The sequence below is a fragment of the Microchirus variegatus genome (genome assembly GCF_963457635.1).
Source record: "Microchirus variegatus genome assembly, chromosome: 10".
NCBI classification, from domain to species: domain Eukaryota; kingdom Metazoa; phylum Chordata; class Actinopteri; order Pleuronectiformes; family Soleidae; genus Microchirus; species Microchirus variegatus.
Genome location: NC_139811.1, coordinates 7530098 through 7555420, shown reverse-complemented (window position 1 = coordinate 7555420; position 25323 = coordinate 7530098). Strand labels below are relative to the sequence as shown.

General features: G+C 42.3%; 3 protein-coding genes across 3 annotated transcripts; all 3 read right to left on the bottom strand.

The window, feature by feature from the left end:
- Nucleotides 1–350: 350 nt before the first annotated feature.
- Nucleotides 351–11714, bottom strand: LOC310932754 (ubinuclein-2-like; the record flags this gene model as incomplete). Its single annotated transcript, XM_083896104.1, has 17 exons — nucleotides 11143–11714; nucleotides 10104–10232; nucleotides 9895–9996; nucleotides 9122–9250; nucleotides 8918–9021; nucleotides 8184–8679; nucleotides 7895–7965; nucleotides 7657–7786; nucleotides 6886–6992; nucleotides 6698–6808; nucleotides 6465–6608; nucleotides 6297–6347; nucleotides 6167–6209; nucleotides 3479–4759; nucleotides 1743–1950; nucleotides 638–706; nucleotides 351–397 (listed from the first exon to the last, which is right to left on the bottom strand). The coding sequence occupies exons 1-17, from the start codon at nucleotides 11485–11487 to the stop codon at nucleotides 351–353; spliced, it is 3567 nt and encodes a 1188-aa protein (XP_083752230.1). The 5' UTR covers nucleotides 11488–11714.
- Nucleotides 11715–13333: 1619 nt separating this feature from the next.
- On the bottom strand, nucleotides 13334–16207 carry rpsa (ribosomal protein SA). The gene is made up of 8 exons (XM_083896647.1): nucleotides 16171–16207; nucleotides 15483–15650; nucleotides 14885–15003; nucleotides 14368–14613; nucleotides 13947–14075; nucleotides 13707–13866; nucleotides 13559–13621; nucleotides 13334–13471 (listed from the first exon to the last, which is right to left on the bottom strand). The coding sequence occupies exons 2-8, from the start codon at nucleotides 15613–15615 to the stop codon at nucleotides 13377–13379; spliced, it is 945 nt and encodes a 314-aa protein (XP_083752773.1). The 5' UTR covers nucleotides 15616–15650; nucleotides 16171–16207; the 3' UTR covers nucleotides 13334–13376.
- A 2342-nt stretch (nucleotides 16208–18549) lies between these two features.
- Nucleotides 18550–25122, bottom strand: slc25a38a (solute carrier family 25 member 38a). The gene is made up of 9 exons (XM_083895963.1): nucleotides 25024–25122; nucleotides 23578–23903; nucleotides 21707–21788; nucleotides 21357–21481; nucleotides 21139–21223; nucleotides 20119–20298; nucleotides 19724–19892; nucleotides 19441–19601; nucleotides 18550–19345 (listed from the first exon to the last, which is right to left on the bottom strand). Exons 3-9 carry the CDS (start codon nucleotides 21719–21721, stop codon nucleotides 19223–19225), a joined length of 858 nt encoding a protein of 285 aa, XP_083752089.1. The 5' UTR covers nucleotides 21722–21788; nucleotides 23578–23903; nucleotides 25024–25122; the 3' UTR covers nucleotides 18550–19222.
- Between the last annotated feature and the right edge of the window lie 201 nt (nucleotides 25123–25323).

Genomic DNA, 25323 nt, shown 5'->3' with positions numbered 1-25323 from the left:
GGCACACTTTCCCCACACAAAACGCACACATTCACACACCCTCGCTTTAAAAAACTCATTCACTCCTCCCTGTCCACAGTGATATAGGTCTATCTTGTAAACATTGACAAACTGCGTTTGTCATTTCATTTAACAACTCTATGAATAGTATTTAAAACTTATCAAACTGTTTAAAAAAAGTTATATTCAACTGCGGTACTCGTTAAAACTTAAGTTGATTTCAGCTCAAGAATCCCAAGAGTAGTTCAGTCTGTATTAACAGACGCACGTCTGTTCATGTGTCGCCCCCCCAAAGCCACGTCCATCCTAATCCTGACATTTTGTCTGCTGGGTGTAGAGATCCTGCTGCATCATAGCGTCTTCCTCTTAGAATCTCCTCCCTGGCTTTGAGTGACATCTGGACAAGAACAGTACAATTCTTGAAATTAGTGAAACACAATGATGGGGGGGGGGGGGGGGGGGGGGGAAACAACACAGAGATCGAATGACAGCTGAAACGACTACGTTAAAGGCATGCTGCCAACAAGTGACGAGCGGAGAACACAACAGGACCAGACAACACTAGACACCTGGAAAGACGACAGAAGAGGGAGTAAATGGAGCAGGCTTTGAGGGTGGAGAGAGGGTCAGATTTTACCTGAGAAAGCGAGCTGCAAGTGAGGAGGCAGAGGAACCTGAGACCCTGACTGGAGACTCTTATACAGATCTGAGGAGACAGGACAGGGGGGGGGACAAGGAGGGACACACGCCAACACAACAGGGAGGAGGAGGAGAGGGTAAAGAAGGTGAGATAAAGGAAGAGGAGCGGGTACAATGCAAGCGATGACAGCCAATCAGAGGAGGAGTTAACAGATGAGGGGATTCAGAGAAATGAAGCAAACAAAACAGAGTAATGTCAAACAGGAGGGAAAAAACAAGCTTAACATCTGACAAACAATATGATAAAACAGATGATATTCTAACATGTAACACAAAAAACAGCCTTCACAGGAATAGACGACAGCAGCTGGTCACATTCACAGAGAGTGTCATATGTAAAAAAAAAAAAACATCCCAACATTTATGTGTCCAGTGTGTAAGAGTTGGTGACATCTAGTGGCAGAACTGCAGACTGCAGACTCCCTTTACCAAGCAAGTCTGAGAACAATATTGGCCTTCACACATGCTATGCTATGAAAACCAACCAATATCTACTAAGAAATTATACAAACACACTTATGGGTAATATATTCAGGCTTGATAAACCCTTGCGAAGACATCCGTACATGAAACGTTGCAGTCAATTTTAACAGTTAAATTAAAAAGTGCAGTCTTTTTACTGACCATCAGCTCATTAACAGAGGCTAAACTTGCTCACTATTGTTTTGTCGGACACTCGAGGAACGTCCTGTCGGTTAGTAGACCGTTTCAACTGTGCATAAAGCATTTTTAATGAATTATGTCCCATTATCAACAACACACAGACTGATTGGTAAGACCCATACCTGTGGGAAGTGAAAACCAACCTTTGTCCCAAAGAATAAAAGGTCAGTGTAATCTCGTAGCTAATGTGAAAGCTGCACTGACTGGATACAGGTTAGCAAAATGATTATATAGCATCAAACCCCCACCATCCCACACACACACTGTTACACACTGGACCTACAAATCTACAAATCTATAAATGTGTGTGCTAATTTAAATTACTATCATAGTGCATGACGTATCCATCATGATTGTTCCTGGTGTTGATCATCACTCACTCTGGGTCAGGGTGGAGAACGCTGCATTGCTACTGGCCGTGGAGCCGCCGGCTGCGTCGCTGGAGCCTGCTGTGGCCAGTGAAGGCAGGTTCAGTAGCGGGGGGAACTGGAAGGGCAAGGACACGGGCACCAGGCCCCCGAGCATCCCAAACCCGAGAGAGAGAGACGAGGGTGTCCCGAGCAGAGTGCTGCTACCTGTTGTGGAGACCTGGACACAAATGCGGCAAGATCTTAATTAACAATGTCAAACTATTCAATTCGATGAAAGAGTTCTACATTAAAAGCCTTTGAGTATTACACTGGTCAACACAACATAGTTTTTTTTTTTAGCTGATTTAGGATCATTTTGATGTGCTGAATCCAAAAATCACATTGGTTTTGCTCAATCAGGTCAACTTTCTGAACAAAGCTACATATTGTTTTTTAAAGTTTTTGTTTAAACATGTACGGGTATTTTCACGTCATATGATGCCAAATTCTTTTATATATCTTGCAATAAACAAATCCTGAAGATGTTGCATGTGGCAACTTATGACTAATTGTTTTTAATATATATTAAAAGTGAATGCAATGGCTTCAACGAGCAGATCTTGCAAAAATAAGCCTGACGTATTCTGCTACATCAGCGGTGAAAACAGCATTGTTCTGAACAGGAATCTAGTCACAAGTTTCCTAAAGCGTGCTTATTTTGGTATTCAACTTGGTGACCAGGATAAAACTTGGGCTAAATGTAATCAATTTAGTCAGAAGATCGGATTTTTCAAAATCAGATTAGCATAAAAACCTGACCTTATTGAGAAATCAGGTTTCTGAGCAGCATAAGTCAGAAAGTAACAGATCGACTTATAGAGAATATTTGAGGATGTAAATGATTACATTTTGGTGTCAGACATCCAGATTCGGGACGCTTTCAATGTTTGTCTTCTCTGCTCATTAAGAAAGAGTGTCTTCAACTTTCACGTTAAAACTTTAAAGTTTTTGCAATAATTATTAATAGTAATTGATGAGGGGAAAAAAACATTCCACACATTAATCAGCTGAGGGAAGCTGATAGAGTTTAAAGTGTGGACTTTGCAGAGAGATAAATCAAACTGAATTGTCTGAAACAGAAAACAAAACCAGGAGTGAAGAACAGTTGCAGTTAGTTCCTTTTCAATCCGTTCTCAAACTAGTTTCACTGGAGGTTTTCATTATAGTAAAACAAGTGAATCATCAGATATTCTGAATAATGCAGGTCACAAAAGCCCCGTTTCCACCAAGTGATACAATCCCATATGTTGCACAACATTGAAAAGAGAACCAAAATAACTCGCACATATTGTCCCACTTTTTGTTAACCGTCTGTTTGTGTAAACTGGCACAGTTGGTTCAGCACATTATGGGCGGAGCTAGAAAATAGTCTCACCTGAGCAACAACGGGGGAAAAAAAGGTTTTAAATGAACTGTGCATTACCACACAGAGGATCTAAAGCAGATTGTTTTTTAATAAAAAATGCCTAAGTGTAGCATTGTTTAATGCATCATGTTGTTCTACTTTTTTTTTTTTATCAGGCTACACCATGTCACACTGTTTACACAGCTTCTGCAGCTATTGCCACCAGGCTGACACACCCTGGAACACTGGAAACTAGCCAGATTAGGGATTATTGTTGCAAACCGACTTGTGCTGAACTGAACCGATTGTACTACTTGGTAGAAAATGCTTTACCCCAACATATGGACAGTAAGTAACAAACCTGTGACAACTGAGACGACACGGATGACGACGACACAGAGGCGACGGACTTGGCGCCCTGAGGTGTCACGCTCACGGGCCTCGGGCGCTGACCTGGGTTAACAGAGGCCACTATGGGGGAGGCACTAGACCCTGAATGCTTGCTTATGGACGAGGTGTTGATAAGGCTGGTGTTGTTGGTGCTGTTGTTGCTGGGGGTCTTCTGGCCGCCTGGAGAAGCGTAGCTGCCTTGCCCCGGCTTGGCTGTTCCTGAGAACGTAGGGCGGAACCCTGCTGCGGTTTGGGGAGAGTAATGGAGAATGGTGGGCGTTGCCTGAGACCTGGGATTTTGAGAGATGGAGGGCGAGGCCGAGGTGGTGACGGCGATAGTGGGGTGGGGCGTTCGGGGAGTAAGTTTGACAATAGGCGGTATGCTGCTGTGTGACGACTTGGTGAGAGTGGCGTGCATAGGGGTGATGAAGTTAGACTGCGGACGGGGCTGAACGCTAGAATGAGTCTGAGAGAGGGAAGGAGAGGGGGAGGATTTACTCTGCGGGGCGTGGGGCAGGCGAGGAGTCTGGTAGGTTTTGGGCGTCAGAAGCGACGCGGATGAAATGCTGTGCAGCCGAGACTGGGGTGACGTGAGGATGAGCGTGTCACTGCTGTTGACTTTAATATTATTGCTGCCTTTGAGGAGGCCAGACAGAGGGGTGGAGACCCCCGTCTTTGACCCTGGGGGCACGAGCGGAGACGCGGTGGGCGGTGGGCGAGGTTTAGGTGACGGCGACGAGGCAGACATGTTAACTTTTGCTGCACCCATAGGTCTCTGAGTGTTCAAAACTGAGTGTCTGTGTGCCTGCGTTATGGCCTTGACGACCCCCATCGCATCCACCCTCACAGAGGGCAGAGGCGAGGACATGGTGGAGAGGGGCCGAGACAGAGAGGTGGAGGAAGACAAAGAGGTAGAGATGTAGTGAGGTGTGCTGGAGGTGGGAGTGCCGACGGCGTTCTTTTTCTGCTGCTGAACTAGTGGCAAGGCATGGGAAGGCGTGGAGGGTTTGGTGGCTGCCCTGGGTCCTTCCGGGGACGGCGGGCTTTCCCCCTGAGCCAGGCCTTTGGCTGCGTTGCCGAGGATGGCAAGGGCCTGGGAGATGGAGTCCAACGAGGGAGCCGTCAGATCCTCGTCGAGGGAATCCACACATATGGGCTCAGACGGCGTCGACGGAGGTGGTCGCCTGGCAACCTGGGCAGCAGGGGAGGGAGTGGCACCTGCTAAAGGTGTGGCTCGAACCCAGACGGCCTCCTGGAAAGATTGAGCAAAAATAACATTTACAGTCGATGTCAAGATGTCACTTCAGTGGTATTCAAAACTCTAGTGAAAAATAAACAAATGACCCATTTAATTCTAACCATTATTAATGAGATCATTGAGTAAGCCATCAGACTCTTATTATAGTGGTGTTTAGTAGAGCTGAAACAATTAATCGATTACTAAATTAATGTTTTTAGATAAAAGGAAGCAGCATAAGAATAATTTTTGCCATTGACGAACACCAAACAGACAGAATAATAAAATCAACAACAGGAAATCTGCAAACATTACGCCCTGCAGCTTTAAGTTTGGGCTTGTACTTTTACCTTTAACAACATTACACACAGTGACATGTGCACTTAAAGGTTATTATAGTTGCTGTAATTCTTTATATACCAGCCAATTGTAGAGTCGTCAGTGTAAGATATGGAATACTAAATCCACTTTCTGTGCACAGAAAATTTATGGTTGACAAATTTAGTGGCTTTTTACTTCCTGTGCTACACAGCTACATGTTTTAGCTTTAAAATACATCACAGTTGCTATATGGAGACATCTGGAAACTCTACTGACCCCTTTTTTGGTTTGCAGTTATCCAGTCACTTCCTGATTGGTTCTTATCAAATGCTTTTACTTCTCACCACAGCTGTTTCTCATTCACAGTACTCAACCAACCAACTGCAACTACACAAACCACTTCCTGTTTGCAACGACGCACACATGCCCTACTGTACATAAATGGACAGGTGTGTTAGACACAAATGACTTCTGGTACGAAGCGAAAACGCCGACCTGGAGACCATTTCGATGCTGGTGTTAAGAATTTGAAATGTGAAGAGAACCAGCCAAATAAGGCACAGTAACATCCTATAAACTAAACTGTGCAAGATTGATCAGGAGGCCAAGCTGCTAGCAAGCACATACACTACCTTTCAAAGTTAGGCTCACTTGTGTCCTTATTTTTGAAGGAAAAACACTTTTTTTCAATGAATATAACATTAAATGAATCAGAAATACTCTCTATACATTGTTTATGTGGTAAACTATACTAGACTATTCTAGCTGCAAGCGTCTGGTTTTTAATGGAATATGTACATAGGTGTATAGAGGCCCATTTCCTGTGTTCTAATGATACATTGTGTTTGCTAATCACGTTAGAAGGCTATTGGATGATTAGAAAACCCTTGTGCAATGATGTTAGCACAGCTGAAAACTGCTTTGGTCAAAGAACCAGCAAAACTAAGTTTGAAGTTTGAATAAAAATCCTTACTTCTAATCTTGTCAATGTCTTGACTATATTTTCTATTCATTTTGCAACTCTTTTCATGAATGAAAGTGTGAGTTACGATAGTGTAGACTTCATCACTGTTTAAAGAACAACTGGTTTCAAAGTCTGACCTTTGGCTTTGCCTTGGGTGGAGGAACCATCTTCTTCTTTGCTCTGAAATGACAACAACAGGAGTGAGAACTAAAGCTAAACCCATCAGTCACTTGTGAATAAAAGGTTACAGTAAGTTACATGACTCACGTGTAACCTGTGAGGTGACCATGAGCCATGATGCTCTCTTTGAACAGCATCCTGTAACAAAAACAATAAATAAATCTATAAATGGTACATTATGCGGCTAGCAGGTAAAGGTTGAGAAATGTCTGCATATAATCTTTTTTTAAGATATGATGGCAAATAAAGACACACCTGGCCTGCATCCAGCCTTTCGGCCACAGAAGTTTGACTTCAGTCTCCATGAAGGCTTTGAGGTAATCCTCCAGAGACTGCGTGTTCTTACCCTCCAGCTCGTAACAACTCAGTTTCACCCGCACCAGGTTACACAGCAATAACCTGGAAATCACATACGATTACCCAAATGCTCCATCACGTAAGCGCCAATATACACATGTACGGCTGCTTCCCTCCTCTGTGAATCTGACCTGAGTTTGTCGTCCCAGATAAACTTCTTCCGAGGTCCCATCACTCTCTTCCCCGGTTTCTCCTCGTCGTCGTCCTCTGACCCGTTCTTCTCTCCCTCCCCAGATTGTTGCCTGGCGACACATGAAGAACAATCGTTAACGTTAAATCACGCTGTGTACCGAAAACACGACGCGAGACGAGTTCTTACTTTGCCACTTTGGCAATACAGTCCATGTTGAAACGAGCAATCTGCTCAGGCATCACGCTGCACACGGCTAGCTTCAGTTTCAGCAGGGGAGCGCGAAGACGGTCATCCTGGACGACGGAGATAAACAGAGTGAAAACGGTCAGAAATCTCACACTCGTGCTAAATTTAGAACAGACGCACAGAGTGCACACAACAAAATATGCTTTCACACAGCGAGCTTAGCATCCAACATAAACCAACTGGGATTATTTGTTAACCAAACTAAAATAATTTCTTAGGTTAAACCTGGGGTCTCAAACTGGCGGCCCCCCAATTGATAGAATAAAATATATGTTTGCTAGCAATGTTTATTATAACAGTAATAATAAGACATTTGGTCATAATTATCCCATTATTAAATGTATCATATACAACATTCAAAGACATATATAAAAACATTTGTTAGGGCTCGAGCCACGAATGGCAGTGGCTGAAATGTCTCCTGGTACAAATTTTAATTAACACTATTATTTATGTAATTTAAAATAAATGTATGTTTTTGATATTAATACATTAATTTTGCATTATAAATAGTATTATTAAGTATACATGTGATATCATGATGCAATATTGTGTTTTTTGTTCTCTAGGCCGGCCCCCTCTTGACCAGAATAGATGCGCATTGGCCCCCTGGTCATTTGAGTTTGAGACCCCTGGGTTAAACCATGTTTTTATCAGTCCTGGGATTCCAATATTATGCAAATACTGCAAAAAACAATTGCTGCCACACACCTGTATGTTGAGGCTGAGCTTCTTAAGGCGTTTGAGTAGAGCTTCTTTATTGCAGGGCACAAAGGCCTCAAGGTGAGTGTAGACAGCTGAGCGTACCTCTGCAGGCTGCTCCTGAACCTGCAACTCGATACTGACACAGAGAGAGAGAAAGAGAGAGAGAGAATGTCATTTACATACAACTAGCTTTGTTGATTTGCAGCCATCTGCAAAAAAAAGAGAAAATGTGAAAGAGACTCACTCTAGAAGGATGTTGTTCATGTCCAAAGTGAAGAATTTCTTTCTGCCCTCTTCGTCAAACAAACGGGACGCCTGTAAGAACACAGTCAGGTGTTATTAAGACTTTAAGAATGCAATAACATTCCTGACTGCACTTCCTAAACATGTCATTCCTCATTCCTGGCTCAACTTATTCTGCAATAAACTTGTATTTCAGTATGTTCCTTCTGTCTGAAATCTAAAAGCAGGACAAAATGTCAGAAAAAACCTTTTCTCTGTCCATGACACTCAAATGAAAAGTAAACTCGTACCGCTCTCAGGTCCTCAATGCGTTTTAAGAGGGGGCCTGGGAGTCCACTTGGCAGAGGGGGAGGAGCCATCATGTTGCCCTGTGGCGCTCTGCTCACACCTGCTTTATGTCCCATCCCAAAGGAACCATTCTCTCCCTGCGCTGGACTGGAGGGCTGAGGAGAGTCCAGCATTCCAAAGTCCAGGTCGCCCATCATGTCCTGCAGGATGTCATTGTTGGCCGTGCCCAGCAGTGACATCACAGCCGGGTCGGCACTCAGGTCAACCATTGTGCAGTCGTTTCCACCGGCAGCCTTTGGGTGGGCGTTGAGGACAGCGCTGTTGGCATGGGGGACTTTGGCGTTGGACCGCTGCAGACCACCAGCAGCGATATTCTTCTTGCGCATCTCCTCCTTCTCCCTGTTGAAACGACGCAGCATGTTGGCCAAGTGGAGAGAGTCCTTCATCAGCTTCTTCCGCTTCTTCTTTTCTGGACGATGAATACTCAGGGCTGAAACGCTGCGAAATAAGAAGAGAGATGTTTAACCAAGTAGCACAGGAAATATGTTGTCACACTGAACATCCAAACTGAGGAGCACACAATTACTCTTTGGAATTCATCTGTAATTCAATTCTTAAAATATTTCATGTCAAAGCATGAAAGAAACATTTCTTTTTTGGCCATTTCGTCAAGCCCTCACAGAACACAAAAACAATGGAGCTGTATTTAAACAGTGAAGAATGTTTAAACGCATACCCAGGCTTTGGTACTCTAATCTTCTTGGGTTTCTTTTCCTCCAGGATTCCATCTGGCTTTTTCCGTCTTTTCTTAATCACCCTCTCTTCGCCATCTTTCATCTTCTAAAACAGGATAAAGAAACACCCGCAGACGTACGCGTTGATGTTTAACCTGCCTGCATTTGAAATGTCCTGAGAGAAGTGCAGAGAAGCGACGACTTACCTTGAAGTGATTCTCCGTGCCTGCGTTTTCCCCCTCAGAGTCAGACGCTGCTCTGAACTGCAGAGTGCCAGTGTTGATGTAGAAGCCGCCGTGTTTTGTGGTGAGCGAGGCCGGTACCAGCTCATCATACTGAGGATAGAGGAGAAGAACAATTACTGCTACAATCCCATTTATTCAGAGTTCCTAAACATTTTCCATTTAAAAATTCCATACTTTTCCAGACTCAAATTCACAATTTTCACGGAGGATTTTTTTCAGTCAATATGAAACATCTGAATACCAAATGTTGGATGCTTATTATGTAAATAAATGGTATTCGTAAGCCAGGCCTAGGAAAACTAGCATGGACTCGTGACAGATACGCACTGCAATTTCCCGCCCGTTCAGTAGGGGTCGCGACGCAAAGTTATTGTGCTTTTGGCTACAGTGAGCAATGGCGTCCGAGAGAGAGACAGACTGTTGTTGTTGTTGTTGCAGCGGAATAACATTGAAACAGTGGCCGATTCTCGCTTTTCTGTGTCCAGGAGCGCAGTTTTAAGATCATTTGAGGCGAGAAATTTGCCATTTAGAGTCTAAAAATGCGGTTTGTGTATTAAGATATGACATATTTATAGTTTGGCAGCGACGTTGTCGGCGGTGAACAGTGAAATGCTGATCATCAGTTATCGGATCAATATCTTCTCCCCCCAGAGAAAAAAAGATTCAGTTCATCATACATTTCCATCATAACTCAACAAGTTTTGAACAAATAAAGGGTTAGGGTTAGAACTCACAGCCTCTGAATTGTCTATGAACGGGTCAGTCTCATCGTAGCCGTATCCAATATCAATAAGATCCTGCATTCTGTCCTTTTTCTTCTTCTTGGGGACCACGCCCTACAAACAGAGGGGGGAAAACAAACAAAAGGGTGAGCATTCAATGTAAGCATACAATCCAAACAATTACAGCGGTTATCCAAGTATCTTGAGCATACAATACTTACATATTTGCTCTCAAATTTCTTGGCCAGCGCCTCAACCTCACGTCTTTCCTTCTCGTCGTCAGCAAAAGGGTCATTGGGGTCTAAAGGAGGAGCGAGCCCTTTAGGGACTGTTGGAGGTGCATGCTTTACCTGACGTAAACAAAGAAAGTGAATTAGAAATAAAAGGAGGAGGCAGGCTTTACCTCATATGGGGGTGCCGATTCTCACATGTCACACGTGTAAGAAAATGGGTATATCATGGTTTAATGGCTCTGAAAGCAGCCATTATCACTTTGAAAAAATAACCCCGGTGACATCATCGAGTCTTACATTTACTCCAGCCTGAAACAGGACATTTACAAAAGAATGTTTACAGCTAAACCTGAGGGCAGGGAGTTTGAAACTGACATGTTGCTGCATTCTTGTCATTAAGCCATTTCCCCAGGGGTCAATAAAGTATTTTCTGATTGTGAAATCAGCACAACATTAAAACAAATGTAAACATTAGATAAAATATTGAGAATTAAAGCAGTAGGAAAGAATACATTTCATCATCATTGTCACTCAACCTGCTCTTAAGGGGTTTGTTTGAATTGGGTTGTATAGTTAGAGAGTCGGACTTTGTTGGGAAACTATTGATCCTAAGAGAAAGGGTATCTGACTACATGGTAAACATTCAGAATTTAGCATTTAGACAGAATGTTGATCTTTTTGGGGGCTGGGAGACATTATTAAAATAATAGGTATAATGTGATCTGTGTGCTCATCTATGAAACACAATCATTGTGAAATTCTACATTAAAGCAGCAGCACTTTCATTTCCGGTTCTAGTAAATCACTGCAAACTTTGACAAACAGATAAAAGTAAGTGAAACCGGAGCGTAACAATGGAGTTAAACAAACGAGCGTTACATTAGCACCGCGCATGCACACGTTTGTACTTTTAAAGTACAGCATAATTGTTGTGGTATCTCAGAGCTGAGCCGGTGCCAGGTTACCAGGCTCCAGGCCCCTCCTCCTCCTCCTCCTCCTCACATCATGGTGCCTCTGCTCTCCTAACCTGAGAAACTGTTGTTGAGTTCACCAACTCGCCGTAGTTGAACTCGGCGGAGCCTCGTTCGCTCGGCTCCGTCAGCGGGAGGATGAGGCGGACGGTGGGTTTCGCCTCCTCGGTCTCGGCGTCGCTTCCTTTCGCGTTGCCGAACAGCCCCCCGCCGCCGCCACCGCCGGCGCCGCTGCCTCCTCCTCCTGACCCCAGCGCCGCCGCACTTCCACCTCCATCTTTCCCAAAAGTGATGTCGACGGCCTCATCTTCGCGGCGACGCTTCTTGCTGGACTCGGGGGTCGGCGGCGAGGTGGCGAAGGATGAAATGGTGACAAAGGGCACTTTCCTCGGCTCTGCCATTTGACGCTCTCCGTGCGACGAGCGGGCACGCGAAACGGGCAGCTCCGCACTCCCGTGCCGCTGGCTGGAGAGCTTAACCTGCAGATGGTCGACAAGTACAACTAGCTAGTAGCTCGGCTAGCTAGCGTCCTCGGAATGAGTGCTGCGGACAACACAATCACTTTTATCTCCTCTTAACCCGTTTTAATCCATATAGTATAATCCCAGGCGCGGTCCCGTCGCTTGCGGGGGACTTAAAAAGTGAGAAATCGCAGTTTTGAGCGCTTCCATGAAATTGGCAGCTCGCTACCGCAAGGAGTATTCTGTAGTAGCCATCTTGATCATTATTATCATTATTCAGAGTCTGGGCGTGCGTATGAAAAGAAAGCGGAAGCCGGGGAGGAAAAGGAAGAGCGTCCGACCAATCACAGCGCTGGAACACGCCCACCTGACACACGAGCGCGAACGTGGAGGACACGGTTGTTTCACACAGCGGCGCTCGGGCTATCCACGCTGTCCTCAATATGCCCCTAAACAAATAACTCGTACCATTTCATTCTTCATCAGTTTCAAAGCATTTAAAAAAATAAATAAACAATGAATGACGTATAGTCCAGTCCAATCCAACTTTATTTTAAAAAAAACACTTTAAAACAACCACAGTGGACAAAAGCGCTGCACAGAATAATAAAGAAAGAAGAAACACAAGGCAATAAAATACATCTAAAACAACTAGAATGAGTTAAAAGACATAAATAAATGTAAAATAACATCAACAACTTAAATAGTGTCAAAGACCAATGAAAAGAGATGAGTTTTAGATTACCCTAAAAATGTCCAGAAGTGATTAAAAATTCAATCACACAGTCCATATTATTCAGTGCCCTGTTATTATGGGTCTCCAGACCTGAGAAACAAACTCCGTTTAGAAAAAAGCCAAACAAAGAGTGTGCAGGTACTGGTGTTGCACCGAAATATGTGACCGCAGGGGGCGATGTTGCACACGTTCTGCATGTGCGTGTTCAGCAACAGTTCAGCAAAGAAGATTTACGTAAACGGCGTAAGCAAAACATTCTTTTACGCTGTTTTTTAAGCACTTACAAGCACATTTTGAGATAGATAAAGAATATAAATAACTATACAACAGACAGGTACGAAACATGGAAACGGCCATGTACAATATAAAATAAATTGATTTAAATAATGAATATAGACTTGGTATGGTTATATATATATACACATTTTTTTTTTTCAGGAAATGAGAACAAAAAGAGTTGTCATTCTTTAGAAATGCATAAAGGTCTTTGGCACATTTTGATTGAATTCATTTTAGGGCCTTAATGTAGAGTTGGCTCTCATTATAAAAGCATGTGAATATGACAGTAGAATCTCACATCATGTGCAGTTAATCTGACAATGCATTAAACCAATACTTAATTGCCTCGCAATGTCCTCATGTCTGCCATTAGTCTGAACTGAGATGAATTACTCTGAAAACTTTAGTTGGAAACTGATCCAAGATCACAAACCTAGAAACAGATGAGATTCTGATAGCACAGCCATAATCACCTATAACCTCAAGATAACTAGGTTGGCAAGTTTTAAGAAATCAGATAATTTCTGGATAAAAACAGCTAAATTTATGTTCAACCAAACTTGCGTAAAAATGTACATTACAGGTCAGATGATGATCACTAGTTTAGAGGGTGTGGAATATACATCTTCAGTTTCGCTGAATTACTTTCAATAGCATAATTGTACTCCTTAAATATTGTTTTCATGTCTTAAAGATGAACAGGATAATGTGCTGCGTTCACAGTATTGTAACCTTTAGTGAAATTGAAATGAATAACGAAAGGTAACAAAGTCAAAGTGAAAAAAACACTTTTATTGTTGCCAAAGATGATGATTTAAGACCAGTCAGAAGTGGCGCCACCCCAGTCAGATGCCTGGGCAGTGGGAGCAGTGGACCAGTCATCAGTGGCAGGCTGAGTACTCCAGTCCTCTGCAGAAAGAAAAAATAATTCAATTGAGCATAAAACAAGGTAATACTAAAATGGTACATATGATTTGGGATTCTATAGACACTCACCAGTAAAGCCCTCTCCAGTCTTTACAGCAGGTGGAGCAGCAGCAGCAGCCGCAGCAGCAGTTGCTACAAAGATAGAACATTTTATTTGCACAGTTCCACACAGATGCACTTAAAGTTTACGTAACTTGATCAGAGTGACAAATCTTACCTGGGGCAAACTGCTGGATGGGCACAGATGGCACAGCAACACCCTCAGACCAGTCAGCGACCTCTGGCTGAGTAAACTCAGCTGGAGGAGCGCTCCATTCGCCCTGGAACTCTTCCTTTCCAACAGCCTTCTCAGCTGCAGCCTGTTCCTCCTTCTCAATCTGCGATTAAATTATTATGCATTAAAATATGAAAAACAACATGAAACTACGTTACACACAATGATTTAAATCCGTCTCACCTCTTCAGGGTCCCTGTAAAAGTACAAATCTGGCATGACATCCCATGGGTGTTCCCTGGAGATGGTTCCCCTCATCCTGAGAACCTCCCTGGCCAACATCCACCACATCAGACCCACTGAGTGGTGACCCTGTAACATTTACAGCTCACGTCATGGAACGGTTGACTTCCCACCACTGTATTACGTTTTAATGTTCACAAATGGCATCAACAAAAACTGTGGCACAACCTTAACTCATTTCTTCTGTGTAGTTCAGAAAAAGGAGTTTAAAGGTCAGGCACATTGCTCTAGCACACGTCCTACACCCAGCACTGCACTGACAGGACAGCGCCGGGCTCTAACGGTGTGCAACATACATGGATTCACCAAGAAAGGGCTGGAATGAGAGCTTATATTGTGTTTTTTTTCCAGTTTGACGCACCTTGTTGTTACACGGGATGGAAATGTCAACGTATCTCAGGGGGGAGTCTGTGTTGCACAGGGCAATGGTGGGGATGTTGACGTAGGAAGCCTCAGTCAGTGGCTGATGGTCAGCACGAGGATCGGTCACAAGCAGGAGGCGAGGCTCCCTGAAAGCTGCCTGGATCTGATTGGTGAAGGTACCAGGGGTGAAGCGACCATGGAAGGTTGTAGCACCGGTGGCAGAGGCGAACTTCAGCACTGCTCTCTAAAAAAGGGCCATGGAGAATAAATGACTCAACAGATCTGCTAAACTCTGATTAAATTATAACAGATTGCACTGTGGCTCAAGTTACTATCAAACCCCATTCATGGGACAGCAGTCCTCATGGTGTTAGCGAAAACTCGGCACATTTGCTATTGCACACTTCCGACACCTGAACACCGACATCGGTGCCCGGCTTTAATGGTGTGCGTAGTTTGAATGACAGTGAAATTGCTACGGAACTGTTCCAGGACAGAATGCCAATGTTTTTTACCTGTCCAGTGTTCCTGGAGGAGATCACACACACATCAGCTGGGTTCTCAATGGCAACAATGGCCCTGGCTGCCAACAGCAGCTTCTCCCACGTCCTCTTCAAGTTAATGATGTACACACCTGAAGATTTAAGAGGAATCCAAAAAGCAGATATGGCTTGTGATTATTGATTAGAACATAACTAAAACTGGAAATACACTTTTTATTTAACAGATTGCACTGTGGCTCGAGTTACTATCAAACCCCATTCATGGGACAGCAGTCCTCATGGTGTTAGCGAAAACCCAGCACACTTGCTATTGCACACTTCCGACACCTGAACACCGACATCGGTGCCCGGCTTTAATGGTGTGCGTAGTTTGAATGACAGTGAAAATGCTTATGATATGACCCATCCATGTTCAAAAACACTTATGCACCCTGTTCATGTTATGAATAGAGAAATCATGCACGTTTTAACTTTAACAGGGTTTCTTCTTATGTGAGATATGATGCATCACTATATGATGTCTTGCAATACATTTAATAACACATTACTGGTCTTCAGGACCATGTGTCATGTATTGTGAGGTACTCCGTGATTCCCACCCAACACTTACCGTCACTTTTCCTCTTATAGACGTAGTGCTCCATCTGGAAGTCCAAGTTGGTTCCTCCCAGGTGGGTTCCTGCAGCCAGGAACTTCAGCACATCCTCCTCCTTCATTTGAAGGACATCCAGATTTCCGGACATCGTGACCGCTATCCCCGAGTTACGAGTTATGGGAGCTATAAAAAAAAAAAAAGATAACCCTGGGTCAATTAATCAGGATTACAGTTCATTTTATAGTTATTAACTATTGTTAAAGGGAAAATAAAGTTTCCATCATGCAACTACGCTCAACGAGTACATAGCGGGCAACACCGTAGGACGCGTTGATGTTTTAACGTGCCGCTACACGACACACAAGCGATTCCATAAACGTACGCTCTCACTTACAAAACCGTCTAATAGTTTGTTTTTATAGCACTATATTCGTAAACGAGTGTTTAGACAAACTGCGACCGGTAAAGCTAATCAGTATTTATAGTCAGGCGCGACAGGAACTGCGAGATGAGCGCGTGTCAGAAGCTAGCAGGTTAGCTCAACATGTTAGCATCTATTCTGCGTAAAATACAGACGAATTAACACGCAACAGACGACATTTTAACGGCCCTACTGCGAGACTAGACGACGGCGAGCCAACGTGTCGTGTTTCGGTGACCATTTGATGTGTTTATAAGCCGATTATATGAACTTAACACTCACCACGAAACAACGCCGTATGGAAATCTGACCACACGGTGAAAAGAGAGCGTTTGGCGGAAATGACGTAGTACATATACCAAATTTTCAAGGCGTGTGATTGGCTGGTGTGTTTTTTGACTCCGGGTTGCTGTAGTTCTGTGATCAGGCCGCCAGGTGGGGTGATCACCAATGCGTAAGAGAGGACAGGCGCAGGTTACTAGAGGCCGAACCACACAGGTCGGATGGGTATCCCATATTAAGACAGTGGGGATGTAAATACCATATTAAGACAATGCTGAGACGCTGACTCCTCAGTGAAAGACTGACCTGTGTTGCAACTGTGTTTGCCAAAGATAAAATGTTCCAGGCAAAGGGATCATACCGCGTGTGCACACGGTTACACAACAAAGTGGAGAAGATATTTTACTGAAACGTGTCTTATGTTGCAGCGTTTGGTATGATCATGGATCCCCAATAGTGTTGACCAACATGTTGCGGGGACACTGAACAGACGAGTGGTGTTGGCTGGAAACGCCATGTTGACTCAAAACCTGGCTTTGTGTGAATGCCAAGGACACAAGAGGTGGTGGATCTCACAAATAAGGTCCACACAGTAGAGTGGGGCAATGTGTCACATGAGGGGCCCAACAGGTTTAGGAGATGTTTTCCAGGAAGTTATACACAGTAAATAAAAAAACAGGCTGTTGCCCTGGTGGGCCATATTTAGCGCTTGATGTTTTATAAATGTCCTCACATAGAGACATATGGTGCAATCAAATTTATTTATCTAAGCTGCAGACTCATTTCTTCAAATCTCATGTTACATGACTGAGTCATTGATCAACAGTGTGAAAAAGCACAGAGGTGAAAAAAGTACTACAATATTGTACTCAAGTAAAAGTACCAATACTTTGATGAACTATTACTCAAGTAGAAGTAAAAGTAGTCATCGGAAAATGTACTCAAGCAGAAGTAAGAAAGTAGTTCATTTGAAATGTACTTTAAAGGTGCCATATGTAAGAATGTGGCCAAAAAACGGTTACTACATTCAAATTCAAAAATACTGAGGTCTTTTATGTTTCGTCTTCTGACGTAACTGGCAACCCGTGGTTGCTCGGCAGCTGAGACTCTACTGACTGCAATGATCGGTAGACGGCAGTAGGTGGCACCACATGCCAAAACATGAATTCAAAACATAAACATGATTTGCAGTCTGCAAAATATATTTTTTTAATGCTAATATTTTGTCTGTACTGTTGTTGTTGGTGAGTTCAGTTTGTTATATGAACATTATTCCTGAGTCTCTGTGACATATTAGGAGGATTTTATGGCCAGTTGCTTTAGATTTATTACATAATGCACCTTTAAGTAAAAGTTACTTAGTTATTTTGCATGGGGGTGTGAGGGTAGTAGAAATATGACAAGGGGTCAGAAATCCAAAACTATTTTGGAGCTCACGCGCCCGGCGCAACACAGGATATTAAGTCACTTTTGGCGCGCGCCCTCTATGTTCATGCGCCAGTGCTGGTGCTAATCACATCATCATTCCTCTGGTTCTGGTGTATATTTTAATAATCTAAATTTTTATTTTTACTCAGTAACAGATAGGATTTATAAAGTAACTAAGTACAACACTTTAGTCAATACGTACTCAAGTAAAATACAAAATCCTGATTTTAAATTGTACTTAAAAAACACAAAATACACAAAAAAAAATATTCAATACAGTAACTAAGTAAATGTATTTAGTTACGTTCCACCTGTGCACAGTGATGCCCAGCCTGGAGGAACAGTTTAGCCTTTACAAATAGTGGTGTAAGCACTGCCATGGCTGCAGCGTTAACCCGCACACAGATCAAAGGACGGTGAGGGCGGTGTCCGTCTGGACAGAAGCCTGTTGCTTGGCTAGTGGGAACACAGAATGTGAGAATGTATTTTTTTTAACTGAAATTCATGTAAAATTCAAAGGATTACACCAAATCTGGATCACATGGAAGTGTTGACCGGTCCTGAGTTTTCATGCATTACAAAGGAGCCTGACACTCCTGCAGTGGTATACTATAAATGTTCGTTATCTCATAGAAGTGCGTCTGAGACTTGTATGCCACAGTTCAACCTGAAAGCCATCGCCCCTGGCAGAATCTACTGTATGATATAACTTATTGTTAAGGTCAGAAATTGTGCCAGTGTAGTGTTGCTCTCCAAGTTAATGTATTACATTTTTCCAACAGCAATATCTGACCAATACATGAATGAATGAATGTATAAATCCAATACACTAACTACATCACAACATGGTGTATGCTCACAGTTAACAAGCCCCTCCTGGAAAGTGGAGATACAGTATACTTTCTGAAGTCTGATATTTACAACAAAAATTAACACAAAGGATACAGAATACTGCGTTTGACAGTGTTTAATGTCTTACTTAAAAAGATCGCAAATATGTGAATATTAGCATCAATGTCAAACAAATATCAAAATGTGTTAATATTTTAAGGGAGATTAACATACTGAGAAGCACATATATTGTTTCTATTATAAAAAAAAATATTACAGTATGTTATCAGAAAGGCTCGAAAAGCCTCTCCAGGTCGTAAAAGATGCCGTGACAGAACTGGAGAGGTTAAAGTGCATTACAGAAATATGAACTTTATCTGGGACAATGTCCCGACCCCAGAGGACAGACAGTCATTCCTACTGTATACGTCTCAAACAGCGGAGTCCAAATGCTCCTGACATCAAACACTTTAGCAGAATGAACGTTAGTAGAATGTCATTATGTGGCATTGCACAGGCGTAAAGTCGGAAAACCTGAGAAAACCTCAGCCAAAGCCCAACGAAACACTTCACTTCACAGAGAAAACACCTTTTGTAATGTCCGTGCAGCTCATTCAGACCAGTGTCAGCCTCCTTTGCTCAGCAGTCAGCATATTCTTGATGCGGTGAAATACTTTAAGAGCATTTAAAAGCATTTGACTCTTCACAGCAGCAGCTCTTATTCTTCTCACACATTCCTGTCTTCACTCAGTGACGTGACTTTTTTACACAAGCTTCTCATCCACGTATCTCCTCAGGACTTCAGTCCGATGTGGGTCATCATCTTCTCGTACACGGTCCACGCCATGGCGGCCATCATGGTCCTCCTGAGTGACCGAGGTACTGCCCCCCTGAAGAAGCCCTGGAGGCCATGTTCCTTTGAAAAGAGGACGATGAGGACAGTGGTCAGAAGGAAACAAAATATAACTTTATGACCTGACAAACTGAGTAAACTAGGAGCGAGATAGTTACCATGTAGATGTATTTGACAGCTTCTGCCGTCCTCAGCTGGGGATTCACTTGGACCTGAGTTTTGACCACATCAGCCGGCTGAGTCATCAGTGAGGCCAACACACCCGCCAGGATCCCACAGCTGAAGTTAGCCAGCGGGGCCACAGGAGACTTTCTGATTTCTTTATTGTATGAAGAGAGAGGTGCTCATTAGAGACAACAACAGGACAGACTGTATTGCAATTTGCCATGTACGTAAATATCTGTCAAACGTGCTTTTTAGTAAAATGTGCACTTTACTAACCATCTGGCAGGAAGGCCTTGCTCTGACTGTAGAACATGACGTAGATACCAGAGAAGGGGACGTCTCTGAGGAGAGTGGCCATGAGGCCGGAGAACAGAGCGGCAGGACCCTCAGTCTGACACACACTGCGCAGAGCTCCAGCCACGCTCCTATAACCGTACCTGCCACACTGAAGCAAAGTGATGCAACCAGTCAGTTTAATACAATAGTCATAACAGTATAAAGGAACAATATCTTTACTCCTCCATGACCAGTAACTGAATATCTTTGGTATCAGACTCCATGAAGCTTTTCTTCTTTTGTATTCATTAAATCTGCATTTAATGTATAATAATCTGAATCAGAATTTATCTGGAAGCATAATATAATATAATATAATACGGGTCTACGCTTACTTCAAATCGTGCCTTGATGACTGTGGCGGGCAGCATTAAGACCCCTGCCACCGCCCGGGCCCCTCCTCCCAGCAGCATGGCCTCCATGGCTCGTGGGCTGCTGTCCTGTAAGAAGTGCTGCTTCAGAGAGTAGTAAGTGCTGAAGTAGATCCCCACACCTGGGATGGTCCGAACAAATGACTGGAAGCACAAGAGAGAGAGAGATAGAACTGTGTCAGAAACTGATTTTTACCAAGAACAGGATGGAGAAAATGTTGGCTGCTTATAACTTCATAATAGGAGCAGAATATTACACCATTGGAACATAATGTCCTGAAATGGCTACATTGACAGTAGTTAACACAAATGTTATACATCTGCTCCCCACCTCTCCTCTCTACCCCATTTACTCCTTTCACCACAACCAGCCGAGGCAGATACACTACCGTTCAAAAGTTTGGGGTCACTTAGAAATTTCCTTATTTTTTTGAAGAAAAGTACTTTATTTTCAATGAATATAACATTAAATGAATCAGAAATACACTATGTACATTGTTAATGTGGTAAACGACTATTCTAGCTGCAAACGTCTGTTTTTAATGGAATATGTACATAGGTGTATAGAGGCCAATTTCCAGTGTTCTAATGGTACATTGTGTTTGCTAATGGCGTTAGAAGACTATTGGATGATTAGAAAACCCTTGAAAACCCTTGTGCAATGATGTTAGCACAGTTGAAAACAGTTTTGATGGTTCTTTGATGAAAGGGCAACATTATTATTCTGAATACAAATCATTATTTCTAATCTTTTCAATGTCTTGACTATATTTTCTATTCCTTTTTTGCAACTCTTTTTGATGAATAAAAGTGTGACATTTAATGGAAAACATTGTATAGGTGACCCCAAACTTTTCAACAGTAACAGTGTAACTGCATCATTTTATTATTCCCCACTGATGCCTGAAGAGCATCCAGGCTGATCTCTGTATCACTATTGGACATGAAAAAGTAGCATCAAGAGTAACAGGAGAGAGTTCTAACCGCTGAAACTCCTTTCCACAGTCCCAGCAGCCTCTCTGTCCGCACCACACTCAGGAGCACAGTGACCATCCCCACTCTGCCTGAACTGAAAAAGAAACATCCAAACGTGATAAGTGCATGCGCGCGACACAAGACACAACTGTTCCTGTTCTCTTCAGCAGTTTTTTTCACGAGGTCACGTAGCATGTGACGCAACACTGATAAACCGGTCTACTCACCCGGGCTGCGCGCTGCTCTGCAGCGTTTGCAGACGAGTCTTAACCAGGTCAAGAGGCTGGAAGAGCAGGGTGGAGCAGGTCCCACTGAGAGAACCACACATGAAGGCCTTGATGACCGGGTGAGCCTAAAGTCATGAACAAACACGAAAGCACTTTAAATATGTGTCCCATCAGTGAAAGAAGGGTAAAAAAATAGTGTTAGCAGTGATGTCTTTGTCAGGATGCCCTGACATCCTCCGCTGAGTTATGTAAGCATGATGATGTTCCCTCCACAAAAAGGGAAATCACCACAGCTACTGATTCATATCAGGTTCAAAGAGCACATCATTATATCATTAATATAAATTCACCAGTGTCAGCTCCATTGTGCTTCAGGATGAAACTGGATTTTGCTTCTCCCGTCACTCTGAAAGGCGCCAAGGCAAATTATTCCTATAAAGATAAGAAATGACAAATCATTACAAATCAGTTATAGGTCAGTCCACTACACAGGGCAGTTGCAGTTTGCACCCATGGAGTTTCTCCTGAACGTAACCAGACTAATACATTGATCTCCCGACTGAAAATTGTGCTGCTTCTTATTTGCAACCGCCTGACTCAGCACACGGCTACTCATTAACTAACCCAAGATCGTCCTGCTGATGATGCTAATAAGATGGAGTGTTCGCCGTATGCGTTTCACGTGAGTGTGAACACATGGTGAATTAATGCAGTCCTTGTGTGGATGCTTTAAAAAAAAAATCTGGTAATGATGTGTGTTCAATTTTCTGAATTCTATTTCTGTATATTCTTATATTAATATAGATGTAAACACACCATCCTGTACAACAAAATTGTAGGAAAGTGACATAAACCTGCTTTTTTACCTACAGCATAATTGCATGAACCGGTTTTTGCTGGTGTTCTGTTCTCTCCTCCTAATGCACTGCCACACACACGCATACTGGTTTACACTCTTTAGTGGGGACCAAAGTCCATGAATGGTAACGTAAAAGCTGTGGTATCAAATCACTTGTTTAATATGGAAGCAAATGTGTCCCATTATTCAAATTAAAATGCATTGACAGAAATGCTTTTTTCATTTTCAAAAATGTAGCTGCATTTTTGGAGTCATAAATTAAATTAAAAATCTATATTCCAAACTGCATTTTCATTTTCTTATTCAAGACCGCTCATTCTGGGATTTAATTAAAATGATAAAGAAAATGACATTTAAGATTTAATTTTCAAAACATCCTCCAGCAAAAAGGTAACAAAATACAATTTGAAATGTCAATTTTCCTTTTCAACTTCAAAACTGCTTATTCTGTGCCTTAATTAAAAGACAAAGCAAACAGAGAAATGCTTTTTCCTTTTCATGCTCGCCCGCAAAAAGTGTCCCAAAATTCAAATGAGTTGCCAATACGGAGCGGCGCAGGATAAGACACATTTTCAGGATCTCAGCTGGCTATTAAAATAAAACAAAGGCAGTATTTTTTACATTACAAGAACGTTTGAGGAGGAGTTCTATTTTAGAAATGCCTGAAAAAGAAGTGTGGAGAGAAACTGTTCTCAGTCTTTACTACATATTATTTTCTCCACATTTGTAAGATGTAAAATGTATGTGATATTTCTGGTACTTGGCCTATTAGGATTTCACATTTTTCTTATCCAGTGGTTTTAACCAGTGCTGGACTGATATGGAGTGGATTATATCAGCTCATCAGACTATAGAACAGGTGTAAAAAAAAACTTCATTATAGACAGAAACAAGTCAAAGATCATGAGTACATTCTTATCTTGATATTGTGTTCCCATGGAAACACCATGTTGGTAATAAAATACCTCCAGTTTATCGAATTCACCGAAACATATATTCATTGTTCATAAATATATAAAACGCCTCATTGTTATTTACAGTCATTTATAGACAAAGTATGGCTTCTCAGTTATATTATGGCCAAAATGGTATAATAATTATTCCGACCTATCTTAACATAATGATTAGTCTTTGATAATATGAACAAATTATCTCAAAATTAAGATTGTTTACGCCACTTGTGTGCCATATTCCTGCTAATGCACAAATTATGGGCTTATCAAGTTTCTGCAGGATTTCAAAGGGGCTCAGAAAACCCTCAAATGTTGAAAGTCTAGTATTGTGAGACAGTTGCAGGTCTGCATCCATTACACGAATATACAGTAACACGGTTAACAAATGACATATAAACTTATATAATACCTGACAGGCTTCAGGAGTGTCACTTCTTTTTCAAAATAAAAGAAGAGATGAGGCGTTCTTCTTCTTCTTCTTCTTCCTCTGACAGACGGTGCTCACACTGTCAACCCTTTTCTCTCTTCGAGTCTTCCAGAAGTCTATAATAAGTGTCACCGTGACTCTGTAGCGTCGTTACCGCCAAACCCCGCTGGCTCACACACAGCTGTCCGTCTGTCTGACCTTAAACCAGCCGGTTCCTGTTTTACTGCAAAGCATGAGACCGGTGTGACGAAGCCCCGCCCACAGGAGCAACCCATCCATTCTGATTGGCTGACATGGGGGCCTGACGCCTGTTGGGAATATTAAAGATGTGACACAGGTCAAACACTTTAGGTGTAGCTACCATTAAATAAAGAGTCTGCACATTCTCAGTTTAAACAGCAATATTAAAAAAAATAATAATAATAATGTTCACATACGAATGATTTGAGGAAGCTTGTTTCTCACACTGTTGTTAAAAGTTGAGTGTTTTATAATTACACAGCAGTTTCTAAGAGCGTGCATAAGTTAGCATGAGGTTTGATATTCGCTGGATATTCATTTTTTAAAGACATTTTCACAATCAACAAATATAACAACATTTTCCCATTCTGATTGCTGTAGTAGTTGCCAATGGTGGACGGCTACTTACTACAAGTGAAGTTTTGTTGATATTTACCGTTATTGTGAAACAGTATTAAATTAAATATTTAAAAAAATCAACAAAAATCAACAAAAACATATTTTCTCATTCTGATTGCTGTAGTAGTTGCCAATGGTAGGCGGCTACTTACCACAGGTGAAGTTTTGTTGATATGTGCCATTATTGTGAAACAGTATGAAATTAATTATAATAAATATTCTTCTTCTATTCTTCTGTAGTAAGTAGCCCCCTTCCATTGGCAACTACTACAGCAATCAGAATGAGAAAATATATTTTTGTTGATTTTTGGTGAATATTTTAAATATTTAATTTAATACTGTTTCACAATAATGGCAGATATCAACACAACTTTACCTGTAGTTAGTAGCCGTCCACCATTCGCAACTACTACAGCAATCAGAATGGGAAAATGTATTTTTATTGATTGAGAAAAGGTCTTTCGAAAACGAATATCCAGCGAATATCAAACTCTTCGAAGCTTGTTTCTCACACAGAATAGAAAATTAAACATTGTGAAATAAAGACACTGAAACAGTGCGACAGTGCAGTAGAAGAAACAGTACTTTCTTGCTAATACCATTTGGCTAGTAACGTCTATATTTAGCCGGTTGAACACATCGGTCTCGCGCATCATTAGTTAAAAAGTTAACGGTGCAGCTTCTTTTTTTTTTTTAAACGGCTCGACTCGATATTTCCCACTCATTTCGTGAATGTGTTCTAGTACAGAAATATCATTGTTATGATAAAACACTTACAGACTAACTCACCCAAAGTGTCGCAGTCCGTGTTTACTATATTTTTTACTGGAAGGTGAAACCGGTTAGGACCTGATTGTGGTCCAACAGCTCCTCGTGGGAAAGCCCGACCGGCGCCCTCTGCTGGTGCTCAGGGTCTCTGCAGGTTTCAGCACGTCAATTACGTCATTGTTCTTTTCACCTTACTGTATTCTGTAGTTTTGCCATTTATTTACAAATCCATGGTTTAAAGCCGTTATACATCCATGGCGCACAGTGGTGCTCGATTAATTCTCACCGGGCAGCACAGGTGGCCTACTTTAGTTCCGTGTT

Coding starts and splice junctions, on each gene's coding strand:
- rpsa (XM_083896647.1), bottom strand. CDS start 15,615: ATGTCCGGAAATCTGGATGTCCTTCAAATGAAGGAGGAGGATGTGCTG. Junction 13,867..13,946: donor TTTACAGGGACCCTGAAGAG/GTGAGACGGATT, acceptor ATTTAATCGCAG/ATTGAGAAGGAGGAACAGGC. Junction 13,472..13,558: donor GACTGGAGAGGGCTTTACTG/GTGAGTGTCTAT, acceptor TTCTTTCTGCAG/AGGACTGGAGTACTCAGCCT.
- slc25a38a (XM_083895963.1), bottom strand. Junction 20,299..21,138: donor TGTGGAAAGGAGTTTCAGCG/GTTAGAACTCTC, acceptor TTGTGCTTCCAG/TCATTTGTTCGGACCATCCC. Junction 19,893..20,118: donor TCATCAAGGCACGATTTGAA/GTAAGCGTAGAC, acceptor ACTTTGCTTCAG/TGTGGCAGGTACGGTTATAG.